This window comes from Dermacentor andersoni, chromosome 8 (assembly GCF_023375885.2).
Source record: "Dermacentor andersoni chromosome 8, qqDerAnde1_hic_scaffold, whole genome shotgun sequence".
Taxonomy (NCBI): domain Eukaryota; kingdom Metazoa; phylum Arthropoda; class Arachnida; order Ixodida; family Ixodidae; genus Dermacentor; species Dermacentor andersoni.
In genome coordinates, this window is record NC_092821.1 from 116829009 (window position 1) to 116847884 (window position 18876).

Here is an 18876-nt window from a genome sequence, read left to right on the forward strand (position 1 = left end):
TACAGTTTAACCTCAATATACCGAAATTGCTAAAATTGTTGATTTCATTCAGTGCACCTAAATTTCATATCGAAATTTGACCTTTTATGCAAGTACCGTCGCTCATGGATTTTTCTGAGATGGAAAGGGCTGCAAATTTTCCGAATTATTGGGCAATCAGAAAAAGAAAATTTGAATGAAACAAAATTATTTTGTTGAACTTGAGAGTTGGCAACAATATACGGTTTCATGTCGTGTTGACGATGCTTTCACATCGGCGGTACGAAGCTAAGCCAGCCACGCTTTTGCATCCATTCCACTCCCGTAGCTGATAGTGTTGCCCACAGTGGGACGATGCTGTCATGAAGAGCGCCGGCAGTGAGGAGCGAATGCATCTGCCTCTTGCTTCAACGCATCTTCGAAACTTGAGATTACATAACCTCCAGTACTAAACGCACAGGAATGCAGCGCAGTAATGCCATGCACACCCACTCTTTGCCCACATGGCAGATTACCACTAAAACAGGGCACATGGGCTGCGTATGCACTCACCAACACTAGAGGAGACACATGCCAACCTGCCCTGCCCCTCCCTCGTCCTTTACTTCAAGTACAAAAAACACCTGCTGTCATCCAAAATTAATCAATTCTGGAGTTCTACTTTGCTCTCATCATGAGGCATGCCATAGTGAACATTACGGATTAATTTTGACCACCCGGGCTTTTCAATGTGCACCTAAATATAAGCACACAAACATTTTTGCATTTTACACCCATCGAAATGGGATTGGTTTTCACAGACAAAATACACCGTCTGCCTCTTTGTACTTTTGCTTTCCTAGCTATTTATACTGACTTACGGCCTCACGTACACAAGCAAGAGATTTGAAACTAGCTCACCCGATTGGAGATGTCAAAGGCAACTGGTGCTCCCCTGTCAGTGCTGCTTTCAGTCGCGCTGCTCGGAGAAGGGCACGCCGAGTCACCGTGGGTCCACAGAGGGTCGGACTCGTCGCCACTCACAATTCCTTCTGCGGTGTCTGCCGTCCTATTGGCACTCGTACTAGGAAGAGAAATGACAGCATTCTTCCAACGAGACTTATACGAGCCGCGGTACACAGCAGAACCTCGTTGCTCCGATCCCCATTACGTACACTTTCCCGGCGCCAACATTCGCAATCAAGAACACAGAAAAAAATAAATAAATAAAAACGACCAATTGGGATGTGCTTTTTCTACTGTTTCACATGTTCCTGGAAAACTGTTCCTTCTCGCTGCCATGCTCTGTATGTGTATGTGTTGGGTGTGTGAAGCTGTCATGTTCTGTATGACATCCAAGTGCAATAAAATCCTATCGCATCCCGCATGCCAGATGCTTTGGGTGGGAGGGAAAGCGTGCATAGGTGAGCCGTCTTCCAGCACGCAGGGAGGAGAGCCTAGTAACATGATCAAGCGTGCACTACGGTGCGTGCAAAGGCTGACCAATCCGAGATGGCTGGTGGCTTCATGTGCTCTGTCCTGCTGCCCACACAGTGCTGAAGATCATGCAATTTCATGTTTCGAAGATGCGCGAAAGCAAGAGCAGATGAAGCATTCACTCACTCCCCTCTGCCTGCCCTCCATCCCACCAGCGTTGTGGCAGCGAGTGTCCGCAGTCATCGAGCGAGATCCGCTCATGCCTGCCTGTGCATGCCTGCCATTATGCTTTTTAATTTGATTAGTAAGAGAATGTTTAAAGAAATTTATATGGCTGATAAAACAACAAGCCTTCACGAAGTAGTCTAATATGTTGCTGTCACTATCAGTGCTTTGCCCCTTGGGTGAAACTGCCACTTTCTTACTCATAAAGCCAGGACTAAAAACAATGCGTAACGGCTACCAAAATTTTGGATGCTTCCACCGAATCTTGTTTGATTTCATAGACATGACACGGGTGCGCAAAGTCGCAAATTTACAACAAGCACGGTGGCCGTGAGCGATAGGTTGTTCTCCATAGCCTCACTTTAATGCTACTTTAAAGTGAAGCTTTTTGTGCGCAGTCCAACGGGAATGTATGCTGCATTGACCGGAATTTATGCTGCATTGACCGGGTTGTGTGGAGAGCGGTCTGCTGATACTCATCCCACTGTGGACACTATCGGCGCTGTGGTGAAGTGGATGCAAAAGCTTTGCAGGCTTTACTTTGACTGCCGATGTGGTATCATCGACACAGCACGAGACCGTATCTTTAGTCGCTGACTCTCAAATTTAACAAAGTAAAGTTTTTGCTCATTAAAATTCATTTTATCTGATTGCCCGATAATACTGAAAATTTTATGGCCCCTTCCATGTAAGAAAAATTAGTTGGCAACTAATTTGCATAAAAAGGCCAAATTTCAACATGGCTAAAATTTCATACATAACGAAGTCAAGTGCTGATTTTACCGACTTTGTTATACAGCGAAATCTTGATACATTTAACTTCAGGAGACTGCAGCAAATTGCTCATCATTCTGAAAGGTTGTTATAGTGAAAGCGTCAAAATTAACCCTTTACTGCACAATTTTTTGCTTCCTCAAAATATTATTCATGGAGTTGTAGGGAAGCATAACAGTACCTGTACTCACATCGAAACTTACTTTAGCGAATGTTTGTGGTTTCAATTTGCAGAAAAAGGGTATGTTGCATATTTGCAACAATGTGCAAATAAAGAAGAAGTTGAAAGTAAAAGATAGATTTAGTGCGATTCATACTCAGATGCTTATTTGCACGAGACAATCATTGGTGCACCTGTGATTTAATGTGGAACAAAAAGAAGCACTTGTACATGCTTCTGCAGCACAGGTGGTTCCCACACTTCGTGCAGTATGTCACGCAGATTCCCGTGCAGCCACGAAACATTGCAATGTTTTCGGGTTATTGTCAATATGTAGAACATCGAAGCACAGACGTAAAGCTGTGCCCGTGACGACGTGACGCAGCAACGTGCGGAGGCACAGCGTACTTTTGAACAGAAAAAAGGAAATTCGACCAGAGAACATCTTGTCCACATATTGAATCGAAACGGACTTACACTCGTGGCTGTCGTGACTACTTGAATAGTCCCTGCCTTCACTATCAGGAGGAATTTCTTGGCCATATCAGCGTTTCGGAGCCATTTCACTTTTCCAAAGAAAATAAACTATGTACACGTTGTTGCATTTGTGCAACATAGCAATGTTCTGTCGCCAGGAACAAACTATTCCGAAATGACAATGTTTTTTTGTACCTACAGAGTCAGAAGGATGTGGAGCATAGCGTAAGAATTTTTTTTTGCGCTTTGTCTTATGGAGAAATACATTTACAATTTGTAAAACTTACCTATATAACTGCTCGCGGGCGCGCGCAGCCTCCGCCACGTTTGTTTTGGTAGAAGATGCGAAGGATTAGCACAGATTGCAGCACAAGGTGATGCGTTTTACAGACCAATGTTGCGGATATGCAACAACGTGTACAGGCAGCTCCAAACTGACTTTGCTTCGGTTTTTAACGCCGTTCATCAGAATGTTGCGTAAATGCAACAAGGTGCAGTAAAGGGTTAACCATTTCGCTTATCAACTCACCAGTTCATCAGTTATTATCACCGCATGAGCTATCCCTGAAAACTTTGCTGTTGGCTCTCGGCCTGTGCTGTTGCTATTTTACACAGATTCCGACGCCACACACCACTGCAGCACCGTATATAGAGCGGCGCACGCAGAATAGGCGCTGACGCTAAGAAAACCACCAACAAAGAAGAAGAAGCTCCATGTTGTATATAAAGCATAACGTTTCCTTTTCTTTGTTTGTTTTGTTCCTTTTCTTTGTTTGCCGTGAATGCCGCAACTGTATCACTTGAGGTGGACAGCTGAACTATTCCAAAGAGCAAGTGCGTGCAATCGATGCCGTCTGGAAAAAGCGACCATGTGGCGTCCCCGCCGGCACGGAGGTTGCATTTCTCTGCATGCACAGCTGGTACGCTTGCAGAAAGAAGGGCGGAAGAAGGAAGTGTCGCCTCCGTTGCTAGGCGACGCTCGTCTGGGAAGAGCATGCACTCACAAAATCTGATGCGATGTGCTGTTGCCTCCACAATAAAAAAAGTCCCCTTCGGGCATTTTTTTCCTCCGGTGCTTCCAAACCCATGCGCCATGGCGTCCGCATTTTTCACCTCGTCTGCTTACCTACTGTTCCGGCTGCCGTAATGAATACATGGAAATCTAAGAAACCCCCAGATTTCGGAATATTAGTTTGTAGTACTCAGGCGTTGTTAACATGACATGGAAATTGAATAACAGCTGTTATTCTGAAAGGTTCGGTATTCTGAAGTTCGCAGTACAGAAATATTTTGACGTTGAAACTATAAGCAGTTAAACTATAAGCTTGTTAACCTGAAAAGTTCATTGATGTGGTGCCCATAGTAATGAGGTTTCACTGTATTGAGGTTTAAACGACAATACAATGCAGACATTGTTGTTTCCAAGAATAGCCGAAGACATGACTGCAAAAAGTAACACTGGTAGCTACATCCTCTGATGTCACGACACACCAAAGTGAAGAAAAGTTTTATCGGAAAACCAGTATTCCTTCTAGAGTTCTCTGCCACCCTTCACCCCCCTATTCCGATGCATACAATGGTGCCTGAATCAGGTCCATGTGTCGCACAAAGGCACTGTGTTATAATAATAAACTGTGTGCCACTACTTCGATAGGAGATGGAAAAAAAGAATGCTGGCTCTCCCATAATCGAGAGTAGATGCAAGCATGAAATGGCAGCCGGGAAAGCGGATTGGTTGGAGTAATTATGACAATTACTCACAACCAACTCACAACCATCCACACTGCTGGCCTGGTCACGCAGTGTGGCGCCATCTCTCAAAGGAGGCGGCACAAAACCCACGCCACGAAACTCATGGACTGCTAGTATTGAAAAGAGCACAGGCAACCCTGTCTCAGCGCCAAAAGATGACAATCAAGTGTATGGTGCACTGTATTTGGCTTTTGAACGTTGCTATTGGAAATGACAAATTAAACTTCAGTGTACAAAAATTTACAGCTCGAGTGATATTATAAACAAACATTAGGAAGAAAGTTGTTGGAAAAGTTGTTGAAAGCATATTGTTTTTGTAACTTGTTTGGGCCCCAACTAGCATATGTAATGCGGGCCTGTACAAGGGTACAAGGGCCAGAGACAGCATTTTCTTCTCTCACAACGATGCCAGATGTCCTTGTTTCGTTGTCGCCCCACTCTCGTCCCGAGTGCCCGGACAACGGCTCTGGATTTTGGCTCAAGGTCTCTTGAAGGTCGGTGACAATGAGAAGCCTAAAGCATTTTATGCTTAAAAATTGCAGATGCAATCCTAGCTGTCAATACGTGCAAATGCACTCGTCAACGTGCACAAATGCACGCAGCTTACTGGAATCGCCAGGAACTCACCGAGACTGCGGCGAATCACCGTAGCGACTGTTGATCAGCTCGGAGTGCACCAGGTTGGGGGCGCTGATGCTCCGCGGTGGAGCCTGCGTGCCGAACAAGCGCAAAGTTTTGAACGCAAGTTGAGAAATGGTGAAATGACATGTTTTAAAGGTTTGATGACAATTGATCACGTGATGGCAATCTTTAACTGTCCGCTACGCATTCTTTGCATGCTGAATTAGAGCTTGAGCTTTAGGCTCATTTAAAGGGGCACTCAAGAATAATAACCTGGAAATTTGGAATAGTTGGTATTGTATTTTCATGCGTTTGGTCCGACCATACATTACAACAAACAACTTTGGTTATAAATTGTTTAAGTTAAAAAAGAAAGACAGAGAACACAGTAACCTGTGCCAGCAATCACTTTGAACAAGATTCAAATTTCTATGAAAGCAACTCGGTACCAGTGACTGCCCACAGCAAGTGAATTGAGGCAGTTCTATTTTGTACAGTTGGTAATCTCTACTGCCACTTTTGCTCGATGTTGAAGAGAGACAAGCTTCAGGGCAATATGCCGAACACTGCTCTGAAGTAGCGCTATTTCTTCAATTTACAGGGTGGGAAGAAAAGAAAGAGAAAGGCTCTCTCGAAACTAATGATTAGAATCACTTTTAGGGCATCGGATATTTATTATGCTACAATGCTGCTGGAACTGCTAAATATTGTTGTAATGACAGCTGACAAAGTGAGAGTGCTGACATAAGCATACTGGATGTTTTTTAAAACTATGCAGAGTTTTCACAATTTGCCTGTGGCAAGCAGCCCATTTCTAATCCTTGAACTGGACTGCCTGAAGAGGCAAGCATTACTCTCACAACAAAATGAAATGTGCGATTGACTAATTCAGAAAACTTCACTAATAAACATATAATTAATTTTTTCGTGCTACATATTAAAACCTGTGAATTGTAGCCAGTGAATCTGCAAGGCATGCCCACTTGGGATTAATTCTAAAGATGGTACTGGTTTCGAGATATATGCTGTCAAACTTGTGGTTTCACTATTTTTCCACTTACTTTCTTTTTTACCAAAACACTGTTTTATGTATCGAATACACTATGCTAATGAATAGCTCAAAACTGGTGTCATCCAGATCATAATTAGTTCGAAGTGGATACACCTTGTGAACTGACCGGCTGCAGTTATACGAACAATATGTGTCGTAAAGTAATTAAAACATATTCAGTTAAATTTTGGTAATTTGCTAATTTGTCAATTATGAATTTTGATTTTGTACACAAGTAATTAAGCAAGTCCTGAGAATGCATTGCGTTGCAAGTAGCATTAAGTTTTAGTGCTTTTAAGTATGCTTATGTGCCACCGTGTGAATGGCATCAAACTTCAAGGCATTGAGTGCTTACTGCCATTTGTTGCACACAGGTGGCGTTGGTCTTAGTCTGCTTTCACAACACTCTTGCAATCGAGGTCAAAACTCAATACTTAGGGCCAAAAGTAATTACGGACTCATTGCATTTTACAATTCTTTTTTTTTTACAGGAGTGTGCACATGTAACGTGACGTACGCTCGTCGACTTGCCGTCCACGATGCTGACCCCATGAGGGTCGACGGCCACCACGGCCAGATTACTGGAGGGCACGGATGTCACACTCCTCGCCGACATCTGCGATTGGTGACAGGTTGACGCATTGCTGTCAGTCCTGCAAAAAAATTGTTTCTCCATTGGCAAAACGTGGTGGCATGCAGTGGGAGCAGCTGGAGTGTTTCTACAACAGGTAACTTTTTAGAAAACACTGGCATGAAACAATAGCGCATGTGAAATTTAGAAACCATGTTGCATAAATAACTCAGGCTGGTTTCATTTGCATGATTAGCCTTGACAATCACGAAGCGTATTGGTTTTGAAGGGGGGTTACAAAAAGTTTCACGAGACCAGCATAAGCTTTAGCAGCTGCCCATCATAGTTTGCGAGGAAATATTCAGCTGCAGGTTCCAATGGCGACACATTCTGTCATTTATTGATGGATATGAAGTGAAAACACAGTCAATGAGAATTGAAAGAACTTCAGCAACATCATTTCAATATTTAACAAGCTCAATGGGTAGAGCAAAGGAATCACTCTTGACCTGTCTAGTTGGCGTTCACAAAGTAGAACCTCATTAATTCAAACTCTAAGGGAACCAGAAATTTACTTGAATAAAATTCAGTTTGGACTAAGGACATGCTCCTTTAAATATAGCGTCCGATCAATCGTGCGTTACAGCATGCAACACTAAAACCATCACTGGGCTTGCCATTTAAAAAAATATCTTTCATCCATAAGCGTCTGACGACATACGACGGAAGAAGTCTAGGTTCAGTATAAAGTTCAAGTACAATAAGATTGTGCCATGAGTGCCGTTTGTTGTGGCAGTTAGGGAAAAAGTGCAAGGGTAAGCTGAAAGGGATGATGGCTTGATACAATCTGTCTTCCCCTGTGCCTCTTGTAGGAGATGGCGTGATCTAGCGTGTGCTAGGAGGGGGGCGCTAGGTAAGTGCGCGGTAAGAGGAAGGGTGAGCGTGCGGTAATGTCATCAAGCGTGCGCTAGGGGGCTCATTTCTGTTCCTTTTAAGCTGGTCAAGAAATGAGGGTGCACACCACCTGCTTGCTCCAGCCTGGTTTCGGCTCCCCGTGCGTCTTTTCTCGTCATTTTTACACCACGCGACATTGCGGCTTGCTAGCGACGCATCAAACCTTCGCCTCTGGCTCAGGTTTGTCCGAAAAGTGGTCCATGGGAGCGAGAAATTTCGCTCAAAATACCCGTTGCACCACTTTTTAAAGTTCAAATTCACAGGAGTTTTCGTCTATTCAAAAACATAGGACCTTATCGGGACCAACAGAGCAGTTCGAATTATCCATCAAGACGAATGAAGAGATTTTGAATTATGAGGATTTCACTGTACCTTCCTTATCGATGTTGAGATGATGTTCTTCATCTTGTACACTGTGGCATGAACCACAGCAGGTGCCACCCCCATGCTGTTGCTTCTGTTAGTGTTTACATTCTGTTGGTTTCGTTGACTGGAGCATAAACTTGCAAAGTAGTATGCTATGCCAATACTGTATAGCGCCCCCTGCCCTTACGCCCCACCCCTCCTTAAATAAAAGAAATAAACAAGAAAACACACCTGTTATTTTTGCATTGTCCATTGCTTTCTTAATAGACCTTACATTACACCTCCTTTACATTATGTTTCACTAGACCTCCTTAAAACTCCTGACTTGCACATAGTCATACTTTGCCAAAAACAACGAAGTGAGGCACATCTTGCACGGCATTGAGCATGAGGGGCTTTGCGGTGCACGCAACATGCGGAGCGATAGGATGCTTCTTTGCTCGAAATGTTTACATTTCGTTTTATTGTAGTCGTGACGACATGATGAACACAAGTTCTTGTAGTGGAAAAAACATGGTGCTGCAGAGAGCTCTGAGCTGGAGAGCCTTTGGTGCAAGAGAGCATTTGGTGCAAGAGCCTTTGGTTCAAGAGAGCCTTTGGTGCAAGAATCTTTTACATATGAACGTTGCCTACAGGCAATGCACAAGAAAAATATTATTTTATTTTTGCCGAATTTTGGTTTTGAGTACAGAATTTCTCACTAAATGTCTTTGGCCAGCAGTGAATGACAGAGAGCAAGCATCATTTGCTGCACCAGAGCAGGAACACAGGACGAGGAAGAAGTCTGACATGTGACTCGACCTATTTTGAAAGCACGGTCACGAGAGAAAGGCCAGTGCACGGATCCTCGGCCACAGTGGTACCATACAGCTGATACAGAGGCAAGGAAAATGCAGTACGCCTCTGTTTCACATCCGCTGGGAACTGTCTGTACAAGCTCCACATGCAGCCATAGCTGGCTTGGGGTGAGGCTTACTTACAGTGTTCTGGCTGGTGTTGCCTCCACAGGCGACAAACTTACGGACAAAATAAAAAAAGAAATTTTGCAAAATATCTTCTTTTTTCTTTTCGTTGAAAAGGTGGTGCCCAAATTCACGCTCCAGTTGTGGTGCTCTCTGGATTTAAAAAAAAAAGGAAATGTGGATCTCGAAGGCTATGCCTTCGCTGGTTGCGTGCAGCAGAAGCTATCGGGGCAGCCAGAAACACGTCCCAGACATGGCGTTTTGGGTGCCACCTATATCGCTATTCTCCATGTACTTTGCACACTCGGAAAAAAAAGACAAAAAAAAGTGAAAAAGAAAAAAAGCATTTCCTCCAGGTATTTTTATGTCTCTTATTCAAAGGATTAACAGCTGTTCACTGCATGAGACCCGCATTTGTTAACTTTAGCAATCCGGGTGCTGTTTTTCCATTTCAGGTACAAAAATATTTTTCTCCAATGTGCTCATGGCAGAGCAAAATGCGTGGTATGTTGGCCTCACCTGTGCCTGTCGCTGAGCAGAGAGACGTGGCAGTTCCAGCCAGATTCGAGGCCCATCTTCTCAGAGAAGCCCTGCGACAGTAAGTGAGAGCAGACATGCAAAAATGCATAGTTACAACAACTTTCGAAAAGGCAGTGAGGAAAGCTCAGTCAAACAGCTAAAGCCCAAACTACGCTAAAGCTACCAAATGAAGGCACAGAATCCGGGGAGTTGACTAGTTTAATCACTTGTGGCGACAATATGAAACTGACAACGAGGCCTAGAAAAGCGTAGGAGAAATGAAATGTTCTTTTAATTCAATTGTACAGATAACTAAGAATGTGGGTTAAATATGTGGGTCGTTCCGTATTAAAAAAGAACAGAAGGAAATGAAAGCGGGATGTCAAACCATACCTGAACTGAACTGAAAACCCGAGCTGAACTGTTATTTTCAGCTGAACTGGGACCAAACTAGAACCAAACCCACCCATGATTTTTCTGTCATCTTGGAGCTGAACCCGAACCATAACTTATTAGAGGAACTGTTCCAAACCAGTTCAACAAATATTCAGAAGGCTCTGTGAACCCCACTTGTGTTACTTGTGTGCTTCAATGCATAAAACGACGTCTTGCTAACAAATTAACTGGAACACCAGTGCCATTTCCCTGCAAAGTTTGGAAATTAATATCTAGGAATTGGTGTCATCTTGAAAATACTTTCCAAGTAGATTCGCCTTGCGAAATCCACGGCTAGAATTTGTTTGATTGCAATATGGGCCATGATGCAATTAATTAAAACTTAATTAGTGGATTTTTATTAATTAGCCAATTTTGGATCTCAATTTCTTTGTGCAAGTATTGTTTGCCGCTTCGAGTAGACCAGCTCATGAACTAGAATTGCGATATCTGTCACAGGAAAACTTTTAGAGATTTTTGAAAGTGTTCACTGAAACACCCTGTATATACACAGTCCTTTTAGGACCCTGGGAAACAATGTGAATAACGGCAGTACTATGACACTCTGGAAAGCTGGAACAAGCTTTCTACGAAAACTGTAATTAACGAACGCAAATTAAAGACTTTTTGTGTGTAACCCATAACATGATTCCTACTTTGACGAAATGGAAGCAACGTTCCTGGCATAATCTATCGAGAATACCGGGAAAACAAACTAGAACACGCCTCACATAACGCATGAAAATTGCGAGAAAAGGAGTGTTCAGTAAATTACTTTCGAGGCACATAATTATCCTATGCTCTTAAAGCTTTAGGTATGCAACACACATAGAATGGCCTTTATTTTCTCTATAAAGCTGCTGCCACCTTTGGTCTTTCCAAGGAAGCGGGAAATTTTGCAAGTGCTTCATGTGCTGCCTTTAAGCCTGTCGAAAATGAGTTTTAGCAATTTCCATTTAGCATCTAAATAAACCAGGGGCTTCACCCCAAACATCTCCCACATTTTCCAACATTTTCTCAAACAAACTTCGCAAGTGATCTTTTAGAATATTGTGAGAAAAGGCAGTTGTCGAAAGCTTCCAGTCATGCTAACAGCTTAGCTGTAAGAATGTAAGTTTCAGGCCGCTGAAATAACGAACCCTGCATGAGTGCATCAGTAGAGCTTGGTCACAGGCTGCACACAACAGAACAACATCTGGAAGGGCAACACCTGTCACACAGGCCTGTGTAGTTGCCAAATATGAAGTTACTACTCTCTCAACGGTCTGTCAACCTTGACGCACGGGGTGGACGCAGGTGTAAAGCAGCTTTCCGGTGCAACTAAATGAAATTAAACGTGTTTTGAACACATTTGGCCACTGTGGCCTTCGAAAACAAATCACAGTATGCCTCCGCACACGCACCTCAGGCTGCAGTGTAATAAATTTCTTGCGTAATGTTCATGACCTCAGAGATACATCGGTCCACGTCATGTGAGAACAGAAATAAACTTCGTTCACATAAATACGAGGGCGAGGCTGAAAAAATATTTTTCTACAAATTTTCATACTCCCCAATTAGGAACCATTAAGAACTCATATGAACCAGTTCAAACTAGTTCGAATCGTTATATTTTTTTTTGCTCCATAGCTGGACATGAACCGAACCTGAAAACTCCGTGCAATGCATGCGATGCTCAAACAACTGAGCTACAATGGCACCTGTGCTTTGCTATCCACTTACTTAGGTTATTATGTATGCACACAAGATCTGACCCTGACAGTGCTTAGCTGGCGCCACACGCAGCCCTGGCAAATGTACGCAGAAAATTCTTTAAACGGCATTGATGTCAACTACTCAGGAATCAGGTCAGACTTGGCCCCAGGTGAGAGCCGTTGCTTCAGTGTCAAGTTTGCTGATCAAAAGCTTTTGAGGCAAGTTTGTGGTGGCATGCTATTTATCTGGAAAAGAGCGTAACGGACACAAGCCACGTATGTAGTTTGCCTCTTGTACCTGCGCAGGAGAGACAATGCTATTTCTTCGGAGCCAAAAAACATTTGAGGCTCCTGTTTTAGAACTCTATTACTTCAACTTTGAGTACAAAGTTCCATGCTCTCTGAAACCGCGAGTAACCCTTAACCTAAGAGGAACAGCACAAATTATAGCATCAACAACAATGACCATGACGACAACAATGACAACAGCAACGAGAACAGCAGTTAACACAACAACGGTAACAGCATAGCAGCAGCAACAATGCCATGAAGCTCTTCAAGAGGTGACTGTGTACCTACCCGACTACGCAGTTCATTCTCCTTGGAGAAATGAACAAATCGGATGCAGGCATCTTCGAGTTGCTCCACAAGCTTCACAAAGTCCTGCACCAAGACCACGGATTAAGTTTTTTAGAGCAAAACATAGTAGAATTATGCAAACATTAAGCACGCACTCAGAAAACGACGGAGTGCTCCTATTCACCTTCCACACTGCAACAAACCCTATCATTCAAAGCAACAAGCTTTTAATGGCAGATTATAGTGTAAACTATTAAACATGAGCCAATGTTCCCTGGTACTATATGTAGGGTTTAGTTCAATGACTGAACTACTAAATTGTTCAAGCCAAGAGGCATTCTTTCATTCCAAACAAGCACTGTTCTTTTACGCATGTCTAGTGTTGAGCTTGCAACCTGCTCAGCAGCATGCTAGAAGCCCACTGTGTTACTGATGCAATTCCCAATGCTACTTAGCTAGCCACTGCTCTCACCTGATGCTACTGAAAAAGCAAAGATAGCCTTGGATGCCCAAAGCCATCACTTGCCTATACACTCAACCTAATGCTCTTTCCCAACTTTGTTGAGTGAAGGGTAGCTTATCACAGACTCAAGTAGCCAGCTGCTATTAAACCCGACTGCTCTGTGATAACTTTACAGAGCAGTTGGTTCAGAGAGGCCTTCTCACTCCAGGGCCTTCGATTATACATTGAAAGTGCCTGAAGATTAAATTATCGCTTCGAAATTGTTAAAATGTGTTACTGATGAACAACAACTTTATCAGCTGATAGGTGGCGCTGCCCTCATCTTGGCAAAGTTGAAAAGGAGTGTCGAGTTGAGCTACGTTTATGAATAAGGTCACGAGGCTCTCGGAGATAATAATGAAAAGCTGGCAGTGTTCTGGAAAAAAGAAAGAGGCAACCTCCAATGATAAGATGCGTGAGCACACATAGTGACCGGGGCAGGCCTAGTACTGCTTGCTAATGACCACGTCACTAGTTACCTAGGTGACTGCAGCAGTGACCGCACCAAGGGAACAGAATGCAATGTCTCAAAAAAGAAAAAAAAATTGAAAAATTTTTAATGTGACCGCAAGACTCTTGATAGCTCGTTTAACATCAGCAGTCCTATGATGAAGAAAATCTCCCTTCAATGGATCGCTTGTGTTAGCACACATATGGTGATCTGGCAGAGCTAGTGCTGCTCGGTTTTGACCCCACCACTCATTAAACTGGCCACCACATTGTTGACGAGACCAACGAAACACACTGTCGTTTAACAAAATCCATACCGTGATTGACAGCACTACTACACTCTAAAAACAGTTGCACCCTTTGGGGTGTATATTTGCCACACAACTATAATCGTCATCCGTCTTGTCTGCATTTCCTTTCTTTAACGCTGCGAGCCCGGTACTTTCCAGTAACGAACGGCATGCGCGTTATCAGCATGACATAGCATTCCCGACAGGAAAGTAACGAGCGCAGCCTTTTCAAGAAAGGAAATGCAAGCAAGACAGGTGACGATTATTGTTGTGTGGCAAATGTACACTCCAAAGGGTGTAAACTTTTCTTAGAGTGTACAGCAAGGAAGTTTCCTGAAACACATGCTCCTCGAGAAATGTTCCAAGACGTGTGTGAGGTTTGAAGAAGAGCGGCAGATACACAGACCTCAGAGGCCTGGTAATGCTTGGTAATTTTATTTATTTGGTTATTTACTTATTTGGTAACTGCCTCACCTTTGCAGGCATTACAGCTGGAGGGACATAACCAAAGAAATTGATATTCCATTCAAATACACAAAGCACGGTAAAAATATTAATTTGATGCTATGTATACAGTTTCTGGCAGAAGAACATTCCGCTCCCTTATTGTCCAAGGAAAAAATAAAAAGCAATTAGTGTCACATTTAAAAAAACATTCGTAATATATTAAGCTATGGCACCTTCTTTGCGAGATGTATGATGGCGGCTTAATATACTTTTCTTTCAGAATATCCAAAATTTTGCCGTGGTCCCCTGATGATCGTCGTAACCGAGATTTCACTGAATCGGACACTACGACAATCAGCAGGTGAACTGACCGGGCAGGCCTGGTACTGCATGGTGACCATGCCGATGAACACCTGGTTCCTGAGCCGCTCCACGGTGGCCTCCAGGGCCTGCTCCCGGCCCGCCGCGTCCATCACCATCGTCTCCTCCTCGTGGCACACCGAGTCCGTGCTCAGGTGGTGGCTGTGCGTCTTGTCGGCCTCCGGACCGACGGTCAGCGTCAGCGCCGCCCCGCCCACCTTCTTGCCGGACGAGCGGAACAGGTGACTGCTGCACGACGCGCGAGCACGGAGTGTCGCTGTAGTCTCCGAGCGTTGGAACGCGGCGGCAGAGTGACGGAGTAGGTACGCTGTGATGCCCAGAAGAGTTGAGGAGCATGCAAGTTCGAGTGCTCTCTCACGACTGCAACAGCGTGAACGATCTAGAGGCGATTTGCTCTTCTTGGTTGGTCTCTTGAGAAGATACTTTCATTTTCGCAAGATTGTGCACAACCAGAGCCGGATACACAGGTGTCTATGAGCAACACCACTGATGACACGATGCCAGGAGCACTGTAGCTCACAGACGCCAACGCATCCAGTGCAATAGTCACGCAGACTCTTGCGAAAGTGAAACGATCCCCGAAAGTGGTCATGCAAGAATGCTGCCTCAGGACACCGAGGAGAAGGCGACAACATGTGTGGTTCTTTAGTCATGGATGTGGAGCTATCGTGCCCAGCCATTTGTTCTTCTGAGCCTATATTTTAGCACTTCGTTGCTTAGCGAATATATTCGTTATTGCTTACTCGGAAACTTGTCCGAGGAATGCGTGCAATGGTATAACAAAGTAGAACTGCATTTAAAAGTAAAGTCAGGAGACTTCAGCGATTCCTCCAGCTCTGATCTCCTCTTCTGCAACAGGAGCAGATCACATCGTCATCTTCTCAAGAAAAAGCTACTTTGCAATGCACCTAACGTCATCCTTGTCTGCTACTATACTGCCTGTTGCTGCCTTCAAGATACATGCAGAGACGCCACAACTTCACTAGTACCATTTCTGATGAGCAGGGACAACAACGCTGCAGCTACGTTACCACGACACGGCGCGTGAAGTGAGCTTATGAGCTGCTGCTCAATTTGGAAAGGAAAGACTCGATGAGGGCAGCGAGGAGAAGCGTCGTAGCAACTCGGTCCCGTGGGCAATTGCGGGCTGCTATCGGTCTGCTCGGGTGCCCGCATCCCGCAGCTTCAGGCCGAACCTACTGGAGTGTGCGGGCGGCTACCGGTCTGTGTGGCCACCTCCTGTGTGTACAGGCAGAGCTGGGTCCCGCGGGCAAGTGTGGGTGGCTACTTGGACCGTCCAGCCACCTGCTCCTAAACTGCAGGTGAGACCTGCCGCAGAGCTCATGTGACTCCTTGGTCCATTCAGCTGTTGGGCCGGACCCTCGGCATGAGTCTGCTGACAAGAGCAAGCAGTTCCATGTCATGACAGCCTGTCGGATTACCAGCGGGCAGTCGCGGTGACAGCGTCACAGCGCCGCCTTCCCATTGTGGCATCACGGCACTGCAGCCTCCTGTCGCCACTACGACCCCGTACTGTGAGTGATCTGCTCGACAACTGCCAAAAGACTTCACATAGGGCTACTGAGTGAAGAGATGCTTGTGATAGCGAACTGCACTGATTAGCTTCAGAAAGTATCATTAGAATTCCTGCTAACCATAAACTGTTTGTTAAGTATAAGTGTGATGTGCCACCCGAAATGTTGCTGTTTATGCATCTCATTTCACTGTGCCCATGCTCCTATCTCGAAGCTCCCAGCTCGAAGGTGACAATGCCTTCGAGTGCTACGAGCTGCAGCGCGGTGCTCTGAATAAATCAGGCGAACGTGTTTCACATGCTCAATTTCAATCAGCCAAAAATGAGCCACATTGTGAGAGGGCTTAGGGTGCTAGAAAGCAACCTGTTCAATGTGCCATACGAGTCTGTGCAGCACACAAAATCCCTCGAGAGCTAGCAAGTGCCAAAGCTGCGGGGTGGTTGGCAAGCCCAGCTCAGAAACTGTGCATTGCTGTAGAGACATGGTTGCAAACTGCACTAGTGGTGGTGGTGGGCACAGTTTTGTGTTTCGCTGCCCCACGGAGATGGTGAAGCTGTGGGTGGGGAGCTGGCCTCACAATGACAACGACATGGTAATGACAACATGATGATGACAACGTTGGCATAATGAAAAAGATGAACAGATAGACACAGAAAAAACCCAGTTTCAAGCCTTTCAACCTTTAAAGGCCAGAGATAAAATACCTGAAAGAAATGGCAATTTTTTGACAAAATGTGCAAAATACACCGAGAATAAAAATATTCTGGGGAAAGTTTTCAAGCAGCAGGTTTGCCATATGTGGTCAACACCAGGCCTGCTTAAGGTAAGCTTCACCCAAAGCCACCTATGTCTTTGAGTGAAACTTTTACAGATGGGTCTTGCTGGGTGTGAAACTGAAGTGCACATTGTATTTTTTCTACGTAAGCTTATTCTTCTCCGTCCTCTGTTCCTGCTCTAATCTAACAAATGACGCTTGCCGTCTCTCATCCAATGTTGGTCAAACACACTTAGACAAAAACATAAATTCAGCATGAAAAAAAAGAAGAAGAAGAAAAGAAAAGAAAATTTTAGGCAAGACGCATTCTTAAAGGGTTATCTGCTGTCACAGTTAAAAACATAAGGTTCGGTGTGTAGGTACCTGTCAGGTGGAAGCTGTAGGTAGCTGCCTTCGAGAGCCGGGTTGAGTAGCAGCGATGGCAGCAGTGGAGCGTAGGCAAATGCCAAGCAGTAGGACGTCAGGCTGGACCGCTGGTAGAAGTCCAGAATCCGCTTGCGGTCGGAGTCGCTCAGCGGACACAGGTCCCGGCCGTCCCAGTACTCGGAGCACATGTCCAGAACCAGGTCCGCAGTACCTTGGGTGAACATCTGCAGTGTTCCTGACAGTGCCTGCAGGTTGCAGGTTCAGACAGGATGTCGCGCTAACACCAGCGGTAACAAAATTATGGTTCACAGAAGGAAACGCCTTGTCACGTTGGAAACTGGTACAGAATGGCATGCTGGGAAACTGTTTATACTGTGTGGTAGTGTCAGTTGCCTGACATTTGATTTCCTTTCTAATGTTTCTTTTAGGGGTCAACACCAGTGATTTGTCCACACTTTCTTATTAGATTAACTGGTAAATTAAAACAATGATTCCTGAGACAAACATGCACTGGAAAATCAAGTCACATTATGGGCTTATAAAAAAGATTGCCAACCAATAAAGTGTGCTTAAAAAAGATGTTTTGGTATACAAGAACAAGTTCAGTGAATAAGAGTTCCATATAAGAGTCAACGTCTCTATCTCTTTTTTTTTCTTAACATCACACTTTTAACTGCATCTTATGTCATGTCCTTGTATTATGAACAAGTGATCAATGTTGGTCATGACTGCAAATTCCTTACATGCAGAAGCTGAAGGCGCATTTTAACGGTCCAGCACATCAATTATAACACAGAACAGGCAAGCTTTCGAATCTACGAGAGGAGCTTGTGCTGGGAGCCCACCTCTTTCACAACGGCGCAGCACATGTTGGGAAAAGGCATTTTGAGCCGTGGGAAGTTCAGCGACCGGGCCAGCCTGCCTTTCTGGACCACTTCAGGTTGCTGCAGCAATGAAGACAGCAACGAAAAAAATGACAGGAATTAGTGACCGAGGGGCACATCGGTGCGAATGGTCCTGTGGGGAGTAAGTCGTCACACTGAGCCATTCCGTTTTCTTTTTATAGAGAGTGCGCAGCACTGGAAGCTGCGACATTGCAGCCTTTTGTAATGACGTTTCGGCTGAAACCAGCTTCCTGTATCACACTGACGTTGGAAGTGCCTCAGGCCTAGTCCCTTTCGAGGCTTCTAGAATTGACTAGACTATCACTTTTAGTCTCTTCCAGGCTCAGTCACTCAGACTAGTCGCTTCCAGTCACCAAATAATGCTGCATTCACCCAGTTATTATCACTTACACAGCTGGAGTGCACTCCCTGGTTCGTGATACTGCGTGATCACAAGCTATGTTAAGCTACATTATGTCGTCCTCAAGACTCTTTCAAAGCCATACTGGTTGCAATAAATGAGGATGCAATTAGTTATTCACAGTGAGGTGGGGAAAGCAAACTTCCGTACTATAACTACTACAGGTGAATAACAACTCAACGCATCAACAAAAAAGAAACAAAACTTTCATGTCAGTACTTTTCCCAAGTGCGCATATAAACCTACCAGACAATCAGCTTTGGCCCCCTTTATTAAACAGTTATGCAGTA

General features: G+C 44.5%; 1 protein-coding gene across 3 annotated transcripts in view; it reads right to left on the reverse strand.

Moving 5' to 3' along the window:
* Positions 1-18876, reverse strand: part of l(2)k05819 (transmembrane protein 94-like protein l(2)k05819) — a 72243-nt gene that overhangs the window by 31864 nt on the left and 21503 nt on the right. For all 3 annotated transcript variants that reach the window (XM_050176773.3, XM_055069663.2, XM_050176772.3), the window contains exons 13-20: positions 18127-18225; positions 17279-17526; positions 14596-14833; positions 12536-12619; positions 9828-9898; positions 6973-7108; positions 5411-5493; positions 880-1042 (exon numbers count right to left, since the gene is read on the reverse strand). In XM_050176773.3, coding sequence (XP_050032730.3) covers positions 880-1042; positions 5411-5493; positions 6973-7108; positions 9828-9898; positions 12536-12619; positions 14596-14833; positions 17279-17526; positions 18127-18225 — 1122 coding nt within the window. The remainder of the gene's footprint in view (positions 1-879; positions 1043-5410; positions 5494-6972; positions 7109-9827; positions 9899-12535; positions 12620-14595; positions 14834-17278; positions 17527-18126; positions 18226-18876) is intronic.